The sequence below is a fragment of the Kogia breviceps genome, chromosome 1 (genome assembly GCF_026419965.1).
Source record: "Kogia breviceps isolate mKogBre1 chromosome 1, mKogBre1 haplotype 1, whole genome shotgun sequence".
In the NCBI taxonomy this organism is placed as follows: Eukaryota; Metazoa; Chordata; class Mammalia; order Artiodactyla; family Physeteridae; genus Kogia; species Kogia breviceps.
In genome coordinates, this window is record NC_081310.1 from 673211 (window position 1) to 691112 (window position 17902).

At 66.4% G+C, this 17902-nt stretch overlaps 1 protein-coding gene across 1 annotated transcript; it reads left to right on the forward strand.

Annotated features, from left to right (window-relative positions):
- The first annotated feature begins 8693 nt into the window (after positions 1–8693).
- PTPN7 (protein tyrosine phosphatase non-receptor type 7) lies at positions 8694–17419 on the forward strand. The gene is given in 11 exon segments (XM_059059441.2): positions 8694–8753; positions 8755–8834; positions 9241–9424; positions 9712–9796; positions 10952–11028; positions 12174–12311; positions 12602–12712; positions 13349–13506; positions 14839–14952; positions 15733–15872; positions 16033–17419. Coding segments are annotated over 10 exon segments (1086 nt in total). The 5' UTR covers positions 8694–8708; the 3' UTR covers positions 15827–15872; positions 16033–17419.
- The last annotated feature ends 483 nt before the right edge of the window (positions 17420–17902 follow it).

Genomic DNA, 17902 nt, shown 5'->3' on the forward strand with positions numbered 1-17902 from the left:
GAGAGTGAGGACTCACAGGTCTCCTGATGCAGGTGTCCGTGGGCAGGACCCCAGCCTGCACCCCGCCAGCACAGACTCACCATCCGGCCAGGCGCTGGCCCGGGGCCACAGGCGTCGTGGGGCCCGGCCAGAACGCTCGGCTCTGGAGCGTAGTGTCCAGCGGGCAGGGGCCCTGGGAACGTGGCATTAAGGGCCCCCGGGCCCAGCCTGATGCTCTTCTCCACCGGCCCACTTAGCCTGAGCAGGGAGCCGTCCCGGCCCCCAGCCCTGCCTTCCAGCTGGCCCGGAGCTCTGGGGGACTGAGGGGTGTGCGGGGAAGGGAGACACACGTGCAGAAGGTCCTGGGCCCCCGTGTCAGCTTCGTCCTGCACGCCCTGGACCAGGCCTCATCCAGGCGCTGGCAGTGACCCTGAGCCATGTTCTGGGTGAGTCCCGGGACCCGGCCGAGGACGTGGTAACAAAGGATATCACACCCGGTGCCGGACCTCACACTCCTCCTCGCAACGCCGCCACCATCATCCTGCTTTAAAGATACAGAGGCCGAAGCACAGAGAGGGTGAGCGCTTTGCCCGAGACCCACAGCCAGCGGGTGGCAGCGGGACAGCACTGCCCTGAGCAAAAGTGCAGCAAAGTCCCCGCGGGCTCAGCCTCGCCGGACACTCCTGAGCCTCGGGACCTGGTCCTTCTCTCCCTGAACCTCGGTCCCTCCACCGTACGGAGAGAACACAAGTTAAGGGGCTGTTTGGGGGCACAAATGAGGGGACACACAGAAGCGCCCGGCACGGGGCTGGCACATGGACGCTGCCGGTGCTGGTAAGTGTCACCACCGTCATCGTCTGTGGGGGGGCGGGGGTCTCCTGCCACCAGCCTGCAGGAGGGCACCCCCTGCAGGCAGGCCTCACCCCTTCCCTGCAGGACTCCCGGAAGCCCACCCCGCCAGCTGGCTCCTGCCCGCCTGACTGAGGAGCCTCGGCGGCGACCCCTTACCCGCCCAGCGCTCACGGGCCCACTCGGTGGCGTTGGGCCCCGCCGCCAGATGGGGCCCGGCAACAGCGCCGAGAGTCAGCTCATAGGGGGTTCCCGGAGACAGGCGAGGGAAGGTGTGACCGGAGATGCCCCGTGGGACCCCCGCCGTCAGGTTGGAGCCGCCGAGGAGGTCTGTGAGCACGAGACGCAGCCAGGCGGTGCCCCCAGAGCCATTCCAGGAGGCCTGCAGGGCACTGGCACCCGGGGCACGTGGCGCCAGCTGAGCCAGAGGCACAGGCGCTGGAGAAAGGGTGGGGAGAGCACAGCCGGCTGGAGAGGGGGGCCCGCCGGGCCCCAGCAGCCCAGGAGCCCAGTCACGGGACGCAGCTCTGGACGGCCCCCCACTCCCAGACCGGCCGCCACCCGGGGCCTCGCCGAGCGCGGGCCTTACCTGTCCGCTGGGGGCTGCTGGTCTTCGCTTGGAGGGCGGCAGCCCGGGTGGGAACCTGCAGAACGTACTCGCGGCCGGGTGAGAGGTCACTGAAGCCGTCGGACAGGGTGCCCGGGGACGCGGAGACGTTGTGAGCCAATGTCTGGGACTCCAGGTGGTAGGGGAGAGTCTGGGAGCCGTGCTGCACCCCGGGGGCAGCGCCCCACCGGGCCTCCAGGTGGGACGGGCCCCCCGAGCTACGGAGCTGCAGATCCTGGGCAGTGAGCAGGGCCGCGGCAGAGGCCGAGAGGGGCACCGAGCTCAGGGCCGGGGCACCGCCTCTGCCCCCAGCGCCCCCGACGGGCCCCCGCGCCAGGCGTGCTCCTCAGAGGCCTCACCGTCTCTGGCCACTCTGCCCCCGCCAGCCCTCCAGGGCAGCCACGTCCCGCTCGGCCCCTCCCCTGCCCGCAGGCCACGCGCCTGGGTGGGCAGCGTGGATGACAGCGGAGCTCTGCCCGCAGGGCTGCAGGGCTGTCACCTCCAGCCGGTGGCGGCTTCCCGGCACCAGGTCCCGGAACTCAAAGCTGGACGCGCTGGTGTGGGCCCGGAGTGGCCGCCCTTCCGGGGACTCCGGGGGGGTCGGGCGGCTGAGGCAGAGGGCGTGGCTGGCGGACCTCCCCGGACCCTGACATTCACCCTCAGAGGTGGTCCTGGGGAGAAGGGCTGGGTCCGAGTCTCCCCACACGTTCTGCCCTGGAGGAGGAGGACAGGCGGGCAGGGCCGGAGCGGAGGAACAGCCTTGCCCAGCCCCTCCCCACGGAAGGCACCTACCTCCACTCTCCCCGAGCGGACAGAGTGGCACTTGTCTTCCTGTAGGGCGGGGGCAAGGGGGTGGGAAGAGAGGAGCAGAGGCGCTGGGCTACAGCCAGGATCAGAGAAAAGGCTGTCCTCTCGCCTGGCTTCCCCAGACGTGGCCGAGGGGCATCACCGCAGGACTCCGAGGTGCAGAGGCGCTGGGACCAAGAGCAGGCTATCCTGCTGTCCTGCCAGGGGCGTGGGAAGGAGCCTCCCCCGCCCTGCTTAGTGCAGACCAGCCGCGGGGCCACGGGGCGGAGGGGGCCTGGATGCCCTGGGGAGCAGGGGCCCACCCGCCCGCGGCCTCGGTGCCCACCCCACCTTGGCCAGCAAGCCTGGGAGCCACAGGAGGACCACACACGGGACTGGGGGCCCCATCCCGGCCGGCTCTGCAGGGAGGGCTGGGAGGTAGCAGGAGGAGCCCATCCCCACCCTCCCCTTGGTCAGCGGGCGGGCAGCAGGCCGCCAAGAGCCGAGAGCGAGGCGCTCCTCCCCAGCCCAGACCCTGTGCCAGCAGGGCCCTGTCAGGGGCACAGGGCTGCGGCCCCGGCTGCAGGTAAACTCACCTCCCCCTGCACGCCCAGCTCCACCCTCTTCCAGCTGTTGGCTTTCTAGGCAGGAAACTGTCCTTCGAGACCCAGACCCAGAGGAGAGACGGCCTTGCGGTGGCCAGAGTCAGCTGGGTCCCCAACGCCCCGCCCCCCGGGAGAGGAGGGGGTGTCTGACCCTCCATGCGCGGAGGTGGACCGGGCCTTTGTGTTCCTGTGCAGAGGGGTCCTGGTGACATGGGGTGGGGGGGTGGCTGGGTGATGGGTGGCTGGACCAGCTGTGAGCGTGCGTCCCCTCGTGTGTGTCGCCTGTGGACATACACAGGTGCACGTCCGTCCTAAAGGCCTTGAGTCCCAGTGATGGTCGGTCTAGAATAGCTCTCTGGTTTCACGCCCTTGCCCCCCCAGATAAGGAAGAAATATCCAGGGAAGGAAGAACCCAGGCCCCAGCGTGAGGAGTGGAGCTGGGCTTGAACCTGGGACCTCCAGCCCCTGCTCCCGGCCCCCTAGGATGCCTGCTTGCCTCCCCCGCTCCCCCGCCCCCACCTGTCCGCAGGCGCTGAGAAGGCCCCCGGCAGCCTCCCTGAGGTCCGGCCCCCCCCCCCCCCAGCCTGGAGCCAACGACTCACCTGGAAGCGCTTCCCCGGAGCCGCCACCCCAAGGCAGCTGATGCAGGGAAAGGAGGAAAGGGAGACGGAGGAAAGGAAGCGGCTCTGGGCCCCAGAGCAGGCTCGAAGGTGGGGAGGCGGATGCCCAGCAAACAGGTAGGTGCAGAAAGTCTGAACAGCGAACTGGCTTCCTGAGGACGCTTCTCTCAGGCCGTCTGGCAGGGAGCGCGGGCCTGCACGGGGACCAGCCCGCCCGTCCGCGCTCCGCCCAGCCCCAAACCTCAGAGCCGCCCACCAGCCTCCGGACGGGGGCCTGGAAACTCAACACTGCTGCGCCATCAGATTTTCCAGGCCGCGCGCGTGTGTGTGTGCGTCTGTGTGCGCGCGCACGTGAGTGCGCACGCGCTCTTTCAAAAGGGCTGGGGGTGGGGGACAACCAGGGAAACCGACCTGGGGCCAGTCTGGCCAAGAGGAGGAGGAAACCCTGCACCTTTGGCCCTGCCCCTCACCTGGGCACCTCACTTTGGTGGCTCTGCAGAGGCTGGAGAAGTGGGGTGGAAACGCCCTACTTCGGAATCTAAGTAGAAGAGGCACAGCGGGGCACGGTTTTAGGGAGGGGTGGGGTCTCCGACGGCTCCCAAGGCTTCCCCGAAAAGGGGGTCCCGTTGGGGACAGCACAGACCCCACAGCTAGTCCTGTGGACGGGGCCTGGCTGAGGCGCCTGGCCGTAGGGGCACACCTGTCAGCCCCCAGCCAGACTGGGGCAGCCTTGGGCTGGGGGTTAGGGGCGGTCTGGAGAGGGGACAGGAAGGTCCTGACGATAGAAGCAGTCTCCCCCACCCAAGCCTCTCCATTCGGCAAAAACGTACCGCGAGGCTGTGTCTCCTTCCAGCAGCCACTGCCACAGACAAAGCCACATCCTCCAACTAGAGAGCCCTCAGCACCTTACCGACTCCTTCTGGAGAGAGCCAGCCAGAGGCAGCGGCGGGCGGGGGACAGGTCCAGGCCTCCGGGCTCCTGCGTGCAAGCCGGCCCGTCTCCCCCGCTGCTGCCCAGCAGCCCTTGCTCTTCCGGCCCCCCTTCCACTTCCGCTGCGGAAGCCTGGCCTTGGGCATCTCCCAGGCCCCGGGAAAGGTCCCCAGGGAGCAGGCAGGCCTGGGTCCGTCTGAGCAGGTCGTCGCGTGGGGCGAGGGGGCGTGCGTGCCGGCAGCCTGGCCACGTACGTGGCCTGACAGTGTACGCAGGCAGCACTCGTGAGCCACGACGGTGCACACACCTGCCCGGGTGCACGTGCACCCAGGGACGTCCAGGGACGTCAAGGCGGCAGGCGCCGGGTGGGGCGGGAGCAGGAGGGCCTCTGGAGGGAAAGGCCATGTTGGGGAACACATGTCCATTTCGCGGGCTCTGGGCTTGGCAGGGAGAGGACTCTGCTCTGTCCTGAAGTCCTCCTACAGGGGCCCGAGTTCCGGCAAAGAACAGGGCTCTTCCCGCGAGTCCCAGGGCGGCTGGGCCAGCCTACTCGCGGGCCCTTCAGCCAGGGGCTTGAAAAGTATGGGAAAGTCCCCTGCGCCAGCCGGCACCCAGAGGTGTCAGGAAACTGGCTCGGGTGGGGGCTGGGTGTCTGGCGGGCGCCCGGAGCCACTCCGCACCTCCCACCGGCCCCCCCAGCCGGGTTCTCTGCAGCGTCCTCCTCCGCGCGGATCCCAGCTCTCCGTGTCTCTGTCTCCCCTACACAGCCAGGGACACGCGGAATGGAAGCTGCACGGGCCGGCCCAGGATTGGAGGGCTGTGCGTGGGATGCCGGGATCAGGGCTTCTCCGGAGAGCAGCGGAGGGGAGGGCGGGGAGGGGAGCAGGGCGTGGCCGGCGTGCAGGGCCCCCACAGCTGGCCCAGTCCCCAAGACCCCTGCCGCGGGGCTTTTATCGGGTGGCAGCCTTTGACCCCGGGGCGCGCAGCTGGGGCAGGAACAAGAGCCTGTGGGAATTCCCGGTACACCTGCCCCTCTGGGGGGCTCCGGACGCTGGGGCTCACAGCTCTGGAACTGAGGAGCGGCTGCGGGGAACAGTGTGCCCTGGGCAGCCCTCCCCGTGCGGGCCAGGTGGGGAAAGGGAGCAGTGAGGAGGGGGACAGTTCCGGCGCCCTCGGCCCTCCCAGAGCCGCTTCTCCCGCTGACAGCTCTGAGCGCCCCCGTCCACCTTCTGACCGACGTGGGAGGGGCGATCCTCGGCCCCTGGGGAGGGCGACCCTGAGAAGCAGCCTGAGCCTCAGGGAGGGCCGGTAACTCCCCAGCCTCAGCGAGGGCTCAGCGGGGTCTTCCTGGCTTCCTGCACCCCAGACCCAGCTCTGGAAGCAAGTCAGCAGTTGGAGAGCTGCGGGGGGCAGGCTCATACCAGGAGAGGGGGACGGGCTCGGGGCCGGGCGTCACTGCTGGGGCATACAGGCCTTCAGCTGCTCCCAGCAGCCCGTGGGGCGGAGTCCACCCCCGACAGGGCACGGCGGGGACCCAGGCCCCCAGGCCAGGCTGTGGGGCTGTTGCAGGGCTCTGTCCTCTCTGAGGCCCATGGCGGTGGCCGCCCCCGCCCCGCAGCTGTGTTTGCACCTGCAAAGATGTCCAGGCATTTCTGAGCGGAAAGGGGCAGGGGGCGGGCAGGAGGCAAGGAGACTATCTGCCCACCCAGACACACCTAAAGGGAGCTGAGAGACCCTCGGGGTCTTGCCTAACCGCTGCCCACCCCCCACCGCCCTTCCCCATTTCCTGGCCCCCAGCTTCCTCGCTCTCCACCCAAGAGCCCAACCTCCGGCTCCTCAAACCTGGGAGGGAGGCGTGCTCACAGCCGGAGGGCTCAGACCCTAAGAGCCCGGGGGCGTAGGCAGAGCAGTCTGGGGAGGGCTGCACCGGCTTCCTCCCCCCAACCCCTGCGGTACCCTAGCTTCCTGTTCTCGATAACAATCGAGAGCTTGCCCCAGAGGGGGTGGCCCTCCTTCCAATCCCCTCCCGCCCCCCTCTCGACCCCCAGGCCCCCGCCATCCACCAGTGGAAACATGGGCGAGCTGCGTTGAGGGCCAGCTGAGGCGGAGGTCACGCCCCACAGATCCACCCAGGCTCCTGCCCCCTCCTCCCCGTCTGGGCACCAGAGCCAAGTGCTTCCTCAGCTCTGGACCTCCTGAGCCCCAGAGGGCCACCCTGTCCTCCACCTGGAGGCCGGCCCCTCCGCACCGCCCCCTCCTGCATGGCCGCCCCCGGCCTGTTGTACTTGTACGTCAGTGCCTTTCTGCTGTCACCCTTTGATGGCTGAATCAGATAAGTGGGTGGAAGGGGAAGGATGGGATCGTGGGCCCCAGGAGCGGAGGGGGTCGGGGCTGTTTCAAGGTGACACGAGCCGAGCAGGGAGCCAACAGGAGGCCCTCTGGTGAGGCGGAGGTGGGCCACTGGGGTGTCAGACTTGGGCACCCCCCTCCCAGGCCCAGGCTTCAGGCACCCCAGCGGCAAAGAAGACACAGGGGTCCCCTGGTGTGAGAGCCAGAGGCTGTCTGTTCTCTGTGGGTCTCTGAGTAGACGTCAGCGTTCTAGGAGGAGGCCTGGGGGGCGGTCTGGGGGACGGGGAAAGCCCCGAGACCCTCCTACAAGCTGTCTTCACTACCGACTCCCAGGGCAGCTGGCCCGGCTCTGGCCAGAGGCGGCTGGGCGCCGGCTTGCGGCTCAGGGCCTGGGGTGACCCTGCCGGCCTGGCCTGAGCCTGGCCCCTGGGGAGCAAGAGCCCCTGCCTTCCCTCGCCCCACCCGGTCTGCGCCCACTTCTGTTCGGGCGTGGCATGCCTCCCGCGGCTTGAAGGGGCAAAAGGGCTTCCAGGGCGAGGCTCCGAGGCAGACGCAAAGAAGTGGAAATCAGTCTCCGGCCGAGCCGGTGGCAGCAGCAGTGCCCGGGCCTCTGCGGGGCAGCCCGGAGCTGGGGTCGGCTCAGCCCTGCCCCACGAGCTGGCAGAGGCTGGACGCGCCCAGGACCTGGAGGAGGTGCCCTGGAGGAGGGGGCCGGCTGGGCGAGAATGGCCCGGCGCCTCGGCCGTTCCCAGCGAGCGGGGCCGGGCCCGTGGCAAAGGTGCCGGGACACGGCCGGCGGCCCCCAGAGGCGCAGAGCCAGGAGGCCGCCGACCCCTGGTGGTGGCGACAGGCAGCTGGGGCGTGCGTGGGTGGCAGCGAGGAGGGGGCGGGGGGAGGAAGCTGGCTTCCTGAAGCCTTCTCAGCCCTCAAAGACGGGCCGACAGACAGACAGACAGCTGGCAAGAGGCGCTGGGGGACACAGCTGCTTCAGTGAGTACCTGAGGGGGCGGGGAGGAGCCCCCCGGGCCAGGGCCGTGCGAAGCTGGGGAGACTCGGGAGGGCGTCTCGGAGACGCATGAGCACGAGGGTGCCCGGGGCCACGGTGCCCGGCTGGGCCGTGGGCGCCGACCCCCTGACGTCCCCAGGGCCGGGCAGGGCCCCGAAGGGAGAGGAGAGGCGGACGAGGCCCTCCTGCTGCGAGAGCCTCTCTGCCTGCTCGGCCCCTGCGGGCGCGGCGACCCCACGGCCCCTCCCGGACTCGGAAGCTGGGACCCTGGTCTGGAAGATGGGGGCTGTCCCCGAGAGGAGGGCCCCCCACCTCTGCGCCCCCTCTTGTGCCCCCAGCTGTTCCCTCCCCATATGCGCTGTCGCTCAAGGGCTTGGTGAGGCCATTTCCTGTGACGGTTACGAGGCGGGCCTGGGGGGGGATGGGCAGAGGAGGAAGGAAACACCCCCGGCCTCCCTCCTTGGACACAGACCCCAGAAGCCAGGATGACCCTGGGATGGAAGTGCCGGCAGCCGGGCGAGGGTCCCGCTGGGCCAGCGGCCCGCACGCCCGGGGCCCTGGCTGGTTCCAAGGCTGCAGGAGGCCTCCACCTTCTCGTCCAGAGGAGGCCCCTTTACACCCAGAGGGGGTGTACGTGAGCCCTTCTTCCATCCAGAACCGCTATATTGCCCCCTCGCCCTCCCCGACCTGGCCTCCAGCGTAGGGCCGGGGCAGCACCCTGCCCCGCCCCCTCTCCCCCAACTCCTTCCTATCTTCACCCACAGTCTCTACCCTTCATCTTGCCCTCACTCTAAACACAGGCTGCCGCCTCCCGGGTGCCCCGCCACTTCCTGGGGAACGGAAGACACCCCGGTGAAAACAGACGTGCCAGAGAGCAGAAAACCGGCCTGGGCCTGGGAGCCTCCTCTGGCCGGCCAGGCAGCCCAGGGGTCAAAGCTCATGGCCGCGTGAGCCTCCCCTGGGCCCAGCCCCCCGGCATGGTCCAGGCCCGCGGGCAGTACTCCAGAGCACAGCCGCGGGCCGCCCCTTCCCCCGAGGGCAGCCATGACCCAGCTTCCACCTGACCAGGCGCCGGCCAAGAAGCACGTGCGCCTGCAGGAGAGGTGAGACCTCTTCCGGGAGGGGCTTCCCTCCTGCGGGACCCTCGCCACCTCTCCAGGAAAAGGAAAACAGATGTGCTCATTTGCATCTCATTTGCATGCCCTTTACCTGTCTGGGGAACAAGCTCTGTGTCAGCCTCGCACCTGCGCCCCAAGCCCCAGGTCGGCTTGAGCACGCCTGGAGAGGGCCGGGGCCTCCAGGCCTGGATGCGGGTCGGAGCTTCAGGGGCCGGGCTGGGAACGGGAAGTGGGGGCACCAGCTCTGGCTGACGAGGGGCGGGGGTGCACGGGGCCCGGGCCTCTGGGGCAAGGGCAGACAAGGAGCCACCCCCCAGAGGTGCCCGTAACAATCGTAACTGTCAGAGGCTGACCGCGCATGGCTCACGGGCACTGGCCGTCTGTGCTGCAGGCGCGGCTCCAACGTGGCTCTGATGCTGGACGTGCGGTCCCTGGGGGCCGTGGAGCCCATCTGCTCGGTGCGCACGCCCCAGGAGGTCACCCTGCACTTTCTGCGCACAGCCAGGCACCCCCTCACCCGCCGGGCCCTGCAGCACCAGCCACCCAGCCCCAAGCAGCTGGAAGAGGAATTCTTGGTAAGAACGTGGGGTCCCCTCCACGTCACTGCCCTTCTGAATCAGGAGAGCCAGCTGGCAGCCCTCTACCCTGGCCTGCGGGTCTGTCCCCTTTGGACCCTTGGGAGAGAGAACCCCGGGGCCTCCAGGAAGGAACCCGCCCAGGCTCCCTCCTCTGCCCTCCGCCGCATCGAGACCTGTGTCCTGATGCCAGGAGGGAACAGCTGGGTCCCAGCTCTACCAGGAAAGGTGGAGGGAGATGAGGCTGCAAGGGGGTTGGCTGTTCACTTGCTTCCTCCCCCCGCCAGAAGATCCCCTCAAACTTTGTCAGCCCTGAAGACCTGGATATTCCTGGCCACGCCTCCAAGGACCGATACAAGACCATCCTGCCAAGTAAGGACCGCGGCAGGGGCCTGGGGCTGGAGGCGTTCAGAAGGCACAACACAGCCTCAGCCAGGAGAGAACTGCCGTGCGCAGAGGCTCTTCTTCCGGCAGAGGAATGCCCACACCCGGGCCTGGCTGGGGAAGGGGAGCAGTGGCCACAGCCATGATGGGGACAGGACGGCACTGTGGGCCGGCACTGCTCAGTGTGACCCCAGGAAGTCGGTCTGTGGTGTTCTTACCCCCATTTTACAAATGAGGAAACCAAGTCACAGAGAAGTTGTGTAACTTGCTGGAGGTCACACAGCCCGTTGCACCAAACCTCCTTCCTCCTCTTCTTCCCACGTGGGAAAGGGCCCACACAGGTCCGCGGGGGGAGAGGCCCTGTCAGGATGGCTCCCCGAGAGGGGGCTGGAGGATCTCAGATGGATGCAGTGAGGAGGCTGCAGAGGGGGGGTCCCGGGGTCAGCACCTCCTGTATCTCAGAGGCAGGCACAGGCCCTCTGAGCACGAGGCCTGGGGACACTCGCCCCCTCCCACTCCGCTCAGAGCAGCCTTGTCTGGCCAGGCCACCTCCAGGAACCCCCAGTCTGGAGGCCACAGCCCTCTGCCTGCCTGGGCCAGTCCAGGGGCTGTTAGCACTCACGGAAGTGGGGACTGCCCTGCTCCTGGCCCCGAGGCGCCCTCCATCCAGACCAGCTGGCCCTGGGGAGCCTGCTTCTTCATCCGGCTTGGACTGGAGCTGGAGAAAGGCCCCCTTAGACGGCCAGGCTGACTCGCCCTGGGGGTGGAATGAAGCCTCAGTTCCAGTCCCGCCTCTCAGAAGACAATATCTCTTTTTCCATTTGTATTGCTATGACTCTGTTCTGCGCCTCACTGATCTCCAGACTAGAATGTCGTTCAGCAACGGCCCTCTCCTCGCTTGTCCTTCCTGCCCAGCACCAGCCAGGGAACCTTCCCACTTACTTCTTTGACCACGGCTCACTGCCGGTCAGGAACATTCTGTGGCTCCCTTCTGCGTGCATATGAAATAATGCCGTAGGTATCGGCCACCTGCTACTCGCGGGTGCCGTGACGAGCACAGGACTCTCCTCTCTCTGGCCCTGCGTGCGTTTGCTTCGCTGGTCACCTTTTGACCAGTGGCCTCTGCTGATTTTTACTTCCTAGACCCCCAGAGCCGCGTCTGTCTGGGTCGGGCGCAGAGCCAGGAGGACGGAGATTACATCAACGCCAACTACATCCGGGTGAGTGGCCGGCGGGGGAGGGGGGCTGTGTCCAGAGAACCCCCAGGACACCTGGTGTCCCAGCCCCGACCCACGGCTGCCACAGCCCTTCCGAGCCAAGCCGGCGCAAACAGGCCAGGACGCCAGGCGGGGGCACGGAGCTGACGTCAGACGCCGGAAGGAAGACCCCGGTCTCCTTGGTGCACCCCGTCCCGCGGCCCCTGCCAGCCTCACAGCGCGGGGTCTCCTTGGCGCAACCCGTCCCGCGGCCCCTGCCAGCCTCACAGCGCGGAGAGCGGCTCGGGCCAGGCCCGGCCTGCGGCTCCCAGGTCTGCACGGAAGGTGCAGCGCCAACCGGGGCCGCTCGGCAGGCTCCCTCCCCTCCGGCCTTCGCCGCTCCGGGCAGCCCCTCCTTCGCAGAGACGGCTTCAGTCGAGGAGCCGGGAGGCGGGGAGGCCAGGGGGCTCCGTCCCCAGCGTCAGCCCGCAGGGGTGGGAGGCGGCAGGTGCGGACTGCGCCCTCTAGCGGCTCGGAGTGGGTGGCAGCGCGGCCGGGCGCCCCGGTGAATGGCCCGCAGCCCGGCCGCCTGGGGGGAAACACGGCCCGGTGAAGGGGGGGCGGTCTGCATTTCACCGCCCCCTGAGGAGCAGGAAGCTGAGGGTCCTGAAGGGGAGAGCAAAGGCTGCCAGGAGTGTGCCACGCCTCGCTGCTAAATACACAAAGTAGCGTGTAAAAGGGAAACATCCGCTCCATAAATACTGAACTGTTTTCTTCGCCTTTTGCGCTAGTATTCAATAGAAAGCCTCGGGGGAGGAAGGGAACGTTCACAGAGGCCCTGAAAGGTGCTAGACTCAACCCAACACACTTCGTAGAGTTTGGTCTGCACCGCGTGCTGCTGGATGGCCATTCCACCCCGTTTACAGACCAGAAGCTGGGAAACTCGCTCTCGGCTGCACAGGCAGTGAGCAGAACAGGGGCTGGAACCCGGGTGTTCTCACTCAGAGCCCGTGTCGTGTCCACCGTGTGGCGTCTGCCGTGTGTGTCTGTGACGTGTGTGTCCGGGCCGCACGGTCCCCGGCTGCGGCCTGAGCCCGGCACCTGCAGGTCTGGCCGCCCCAGGGCCCTGGCCTCACCTCCCGCCCTTCCGCGGCCTCCTCCGCCTGCAGGGATTCGGTGGGAAGGACAAGGCCTACATCGCCACCCAGGGCCCTATGCCCAACACCGTGTCGGACTTCTGGGAGATGGTGTGGCAGGAGGAGACGTCCCTCATCGTCATGCTGACTCAGCTCCGAGAGGGCAAGGAGGTAGGAGGCTGAGGCGCGGGCCCTGGCGAACCCAGACGGACAGGCTGTGCCCACCTCTGCAGCACATGCCTGCTGCGGCAGCTCCGGGCAGGGGCCTCCCCTGGGAGCGGAGGACACCTGTCAGTTCCTGAGGCGCGTGGCAGGGAGGCCATCCCCAGCCAGAGCAGGGGCGGGGGGCGCTTTATCTGCAGGTGTCAAGTTCAGGACAGCCCAGCCCCCGCATCGGGGGTGGAAGTGCCACGGGGGTCCCCGCTCGCCCTGGCCCCTGACTCCCAGCTCCCTCCGCCCAGAAGTGTGTCCACTACTGGCCCGCGGAGGAGGAGACCTACGGGCCCTTCCGCATCCATGTCCAGGACGTGAGAGAGCGCCCGGAATACACCGTGAGGCAGCTCACCATGCAGGTACCGCCCTCTGGTCCACGGGGGAGTCCGGCCAGCCCCACTCCCCGGAACTTCCCCGGGAGCCACAGGTTTACTCGGGGAAACCTGCTTGAGCCCACGTGTAAAGAGCTGCTCGGGACCAGAAGAGGGGTGTGGGTGCCGCCCTCGGGGGGCCTCTAGTCCAGTAGGGCAGTGCCAACGATCCAGTGGGAGCCGCCAGGAAGGCGCAGCGGTCTGTGCCAAATGCCCGGAGGAGGGGGCGGGGTCCTGGAGTCACTCACTGCTGGAGAAACCGCGGGCCCTTTGACAAGATGCTTAATAACTTGTAAAAGTGCCTAAAAACGCTTCTGTTACTGTGTAGCGTCTTCTGCTCTCCAAAGCGTTTCTCTGTGCCCTGAGCATCACGGTCCCATTTTCAAGGTGAAGAAAGTGAGGTCGAGGGACTCACCCAAAGTCACGTGCTGGCTGGAGGCAGAGCCAGGACTTGAACTTGGGTCTTTCTGCCCTCCCCGGGGAGGGTCCGAGGAGGGGCGCTGGAGCATAACGGACAGGACGAGGCCGGCGTCTCCTGTTCAGGCCCTCCGGCCCCGGCACCAGAAAAGAGGGCGGGCGATGCCCTCATCCTGTCCCCCATCCTCGTGCTTTGTCCCCACCCAGCACCAGGAAGAGCGCCGGTCAGTGAAGCACATCCTCTTCTCGGCCTGGCCTGACCACCAGACCCCAGAATCGGCTGGGCCCCTGCTGCGCCTGGTGGCCGAGGTGGAGGACAGTCCAGAGACAGCCGCCAACACTGGGCCCGTCGTGGTCCACTGCAGGTATGTGCCCCCCCCCCCGGAAGCCCTTCCTCCCCGCTGGGCCCTCCCCGGGAAGGAGTCTAAGCAGGGCAGGCCCAGCTCTTACTCGCACAGGAATCTCGAGGTCATTCAGCAGGTGCTCTGTCCTTCCCTCTGGCTGCACAACCCGGATGTGTGGGCTGGACACCCAGGCACAGTCCAGAGAGGCAGCTCCCAGTCTGCTGAGGCAGGAGACAGACATGATCCCTGCTGTCAGGAAACGCATTTATTCACTCGTGAATGTTTACTGAAAACCTGGTATTGCCAGGCACAGTGTTAGATGCTTAAGGAGACAGCTGTGAACAAGACAGTTTGGTTTCTGCCAAGTTTCATGGTCTGGTGGGAAAGGCAGCCAATGAAACGAACGGGACGCAGGATGGTGAGAACATGATGGGGAGTGGGGGACGGGGGCACAGAACGAAGTCGCCCAGCCCAGACTTTGGCCAGAGAACGTCTTCCAGGAGAAATGACCTCTAAGCCAAGCTAAGACCTGAAAGGTGAATTAGCCAAGCGAAGATGGTGTGGGGGGGAAGCACGCCAGGCAGCCGGAGCAGCACGTGCAAAGGCCCAGGGGTGCAGTTTAGAAACTGACGTGATGCTGGGAGCAGAGTCAGCGAGTAGGGGCCAGATGTCACATGGGAAGGGGGCAGGGATGGAAAAGCCTGGAAGATAAGTGACAGGGGCCTCGCGGGACTGGCTCGGAAAACTGGATTTGCCAGTTACAAAGAATACTTAGGCCACAGGGTCAGAAGTGGATTGGGGTGGAGTGGGGGGTGGGGGTGATGCAGGGGACAGACTTAAAATAAGGAAAGCATTTGGGATGCACATTCTAACTAGAACACAGCAGCCAAAGGCACAGGCAGAGGGGTCTGGAAGCCCCTCCCACAGGTGCATCCAGACACAGTGCTGGGAGTCCAGGGGCTCACAGGGGAAGGCTTCCCGAAGAAGGGAGGGAGTCAAGGGCACGACAGAGCAGAAGGGACAGGACTGTGGGCAGGACCGAAGTCGGGCACGGGGGCCGGGCACCAGCAGCTGTGAGGATGCGTCACGGTCGGGGAAGGAACGCTCCACGGGGTCGCCCAGCCCAGCACGGGCAAAGTCAGCGCGAAGCTGCTGTCCCCCGCTGAGCAGGAGAGAGCTCCTCCAAACGTCCACAGGGACCCGCGGGCGACCTGCACCGGCTTTAGGGTGAGGCCAGTGAGGGATGCAGACGCCTCCGTGGCCGCCCCCCACCCCGTGGAGGCATTCCGATTTCCCTTCTGTTCCCCACCCACCCGGCCCCCTGTGACCTCCCCGCCCCCTCCCTGGACCCAGCGCAGGGATCGGCCGGACTGGCTGCTTCATCGCCACCCGCATCGGCTGCCAACAGCTGAAGGCCCTCGGGGAAGTGGACATCCTGGGCATCGTGTGCCAGCTGCGGCTGGACAGGTGGGTCCGCGGGCCGAGCCGGGCACTTCACCACCAGGCACTTCCTGTGGGAGAGGAAGGGGCCCCTTTCGCTTAAAGAGCTGTTCTTTGGCAGCTCACACCCTGGCAGGGGGCGGGGGTGTGTGTGTGGCAGAGGTGGGGCACCTAGAGTTCAATAGGCCACCCTGTGGATTTACCCGAGCTTTCAATCTCTTCTGTTTTTTGTCTCTGTTTTTCCAAATTCCCTACTCAGGGGAAAGGTGGGGGGAAAGAGTACGGTTGGTTCTAGACACTAGGCGGCCATAGGCAATGCACAGAAGCTCACTGGATTTGGAGACAGAGGACCAGGGTGCATCTCACCGAGCTGTCACTGTGTTTCCCTGGGTCCCCATTTCTTTATCTAGAGAGAAACAATGGCCCTTTCCCCAGAGAGCTGCCTTAAGGAACGAGTTAACTGATGTGAAAGTATTTGGGGAAACGCGATCGCCAAGCGCCTACCATACACATGCCTAGAATCATTACCTCTAAGATTACCGGGAAGAGGAGCTCTTGGGGCTCAGGAACGTTCCTGGCCCAGCCTGGGGACTCAGGGGCTGGTTCTGCCCCAGGAGCTGAAGGGTCAGAGAAGACCCCTGCCCGCGTGGGGCCCCTCCTACCCCCCACCCCGGGCTGGGGAGGCTGCAGCGGGAGGAGTCCGCTGCAGAGAGGACGCACCTGGAAGGAGGAGCCTGACAGGCCTTCGGGAAGGTCAGGCTCTGGCCTCCGGACCGCTGTTCACGGCCTGTGCACCTCTCCCCGCAGGGGAGGCATGATCCAGACCGCGGAGCAGTACCGGTTCCTGCACCACACCTTGGCCTTGTACGCCGCCCAGCTGCCGGAGGGGCCCAGCCCCTGACCCTGGCACCCTCCCCCGCCCAGGCCGCTTCCCTGGGCCTGGGAAGGTGGGTTTGGGAAAGTGGGCCTTGTGACCCGGGGGACCCGCTGGGTGGGCATGGGAACAGGGTACCCCTCGGGGTGTGTTTGGGGTCACAGGAAGCTGGGCGGTGAGGACAGGGCTAGCCACTGGCTCTTCAGCACTGCCCACTCCCCTGCTCCCTGCAGAGGCCCCAGTGGACACCAGGGGCAGCCCCCCACGTCCCTCGGAGCTTAGAGCTGGCGGCTGACCTTTACAACAGAGCCGGGAGAGGCCCGCGCGTCCCGGCCCCTGAAATGCCGTGTGAGCCTCAGTCTCCTCCTCGGACGTGGACATCAGGAGCTTTACTGCCACCGGGGGAGGACAACCAGAGGAGCACCTAGAAGCCACTCCAGCTGTACCCCCTTCCTGGGGCTGGCGAGAGAGTGACCCCAAGATCACCCCCCACCCTGGCCTGGCCCGAGAACAGGCAGATGACCTGAGCTGGGAAAAGCCTGGTGCCACCTTGGTCAAGTCCTCAGTGTCCTCGCAGGGACTCTGCCTCTTCACCCACATCTGTGAGGCCGGACAGCCCCCCGAGAGAGCAAGGGCCAGACCACCCCTGTGCCCACACGAGTGTCCAGGGAGCAGGCTACGGAGGTGACCTGGTGGGGCAGTTGAAACCTCTAGAAGAGGGAGAGTGTGCGGACCCCTTGGAGGCCCAGACGGCTGCCCCTGCCTCCCTAACTGCCCGCCACCCACCCCAGCTACTCTCCAGGGAGGCCCAGCATCCTCTGCCTGCCTTCGGACCCCAGAAGGGACTCCGAGTACCCAGGGAGGACACAAGAGACAAGCAAGGAGCCGAGAGCACCGCCTGACTTTAGACAAGCAGCCCTGCCATGGCCTCCTCCCAGCAGAGCACGTCTGGACGGCTGGCTGTTGCCACGAGCGACCCGGGTTAAAGCACCTACATGGACCCAGGGGCTCAGGCTGAACCCGGACCCCCCATAGTCTACCCCGGAGAGCTAACTCCCCTCCGCACCTCACATCCACACCATGTCCAGGGCCCCGCAGATCTATCTCAGGGCTGACCACCACGCCCCAGGGAGGCGTCCAAATCCTTCGTCCTTGAATCCGAGATGGGCTGCCCGTGGGGAGGAAGGCAGCACCATCTTTCCAGGTGCTCGGCCCCTGGGGGCTGCCTTTGCCGGGGCCAGTTCTCTGAGGAACCCCCCAAGGAGCTGGGTCCTGGAGAACAGCTGGCCCTTCCCTCAGACAGCGCTTCTGGAAAACATGCAGCGTTGGAACCGAGGGTGACTTCCTTAATGCTTCGCTGGCCCTCCTTCCTCACCGCCTGGGAATGCACCCCCCCCGAAGCTTTCCTGCCCGATGAGAGGCACTCCCGGGGCCTGCGTGGCGCCGGGTGCAGGGCCATCAGACAGCTGGTCCTCCCTGAGCTCAGACCCCGCAGGAGGAAAGCCACCGCGCAGGCGGCAGGCTCCCCTCCCCGGCCGCTGTTGCCCCAGCCGTGTCCCAGAGCTTGAGGACAGGCTCTGAAGAGTGAGCAGGTGGGAAAATAAAGACTTCTCGGATGACTGAGTCATTCCTTCTTTCCCTCTTCTTCTCAGGCCTCTGGAGCCTCTTTACGTCAGTAGAGAATGTAAGAATCCAGAGACCAGGAACAGGCTGCTGATCTTTACCCCAGGACATGCACTTTTACAGCCCTTCCAGGAACACTGGAGTCAGTCTGGGAAATGGGCAGAGGTGTTCCTTAGGCGCTACAGAGGGACTCACAAAGGGCAAGGCCTAGAAGGGCCGTGTAAGCTAACAACTTAATAGCCCAGGATGCGGCGCGCGGGGCCAGGGCTTTGTGGCAGATACGGTTGATATCGAAACTTCACGCACCTTTGACTAAAAGCACAGGTGCCACGTGAGTGCCTGCGGAGGCCAAATAGGAAGGCGCGCCCAAAGCAGGGTGTGGGCTCGGGGGGTCCGGCAGCCCTGAGGTTGGGTCCTCCCAGGACCAGCATCTCCGCAAGCCCCACACCTCCTACCGCCAGCTCTCCTGAAGAAAACTTC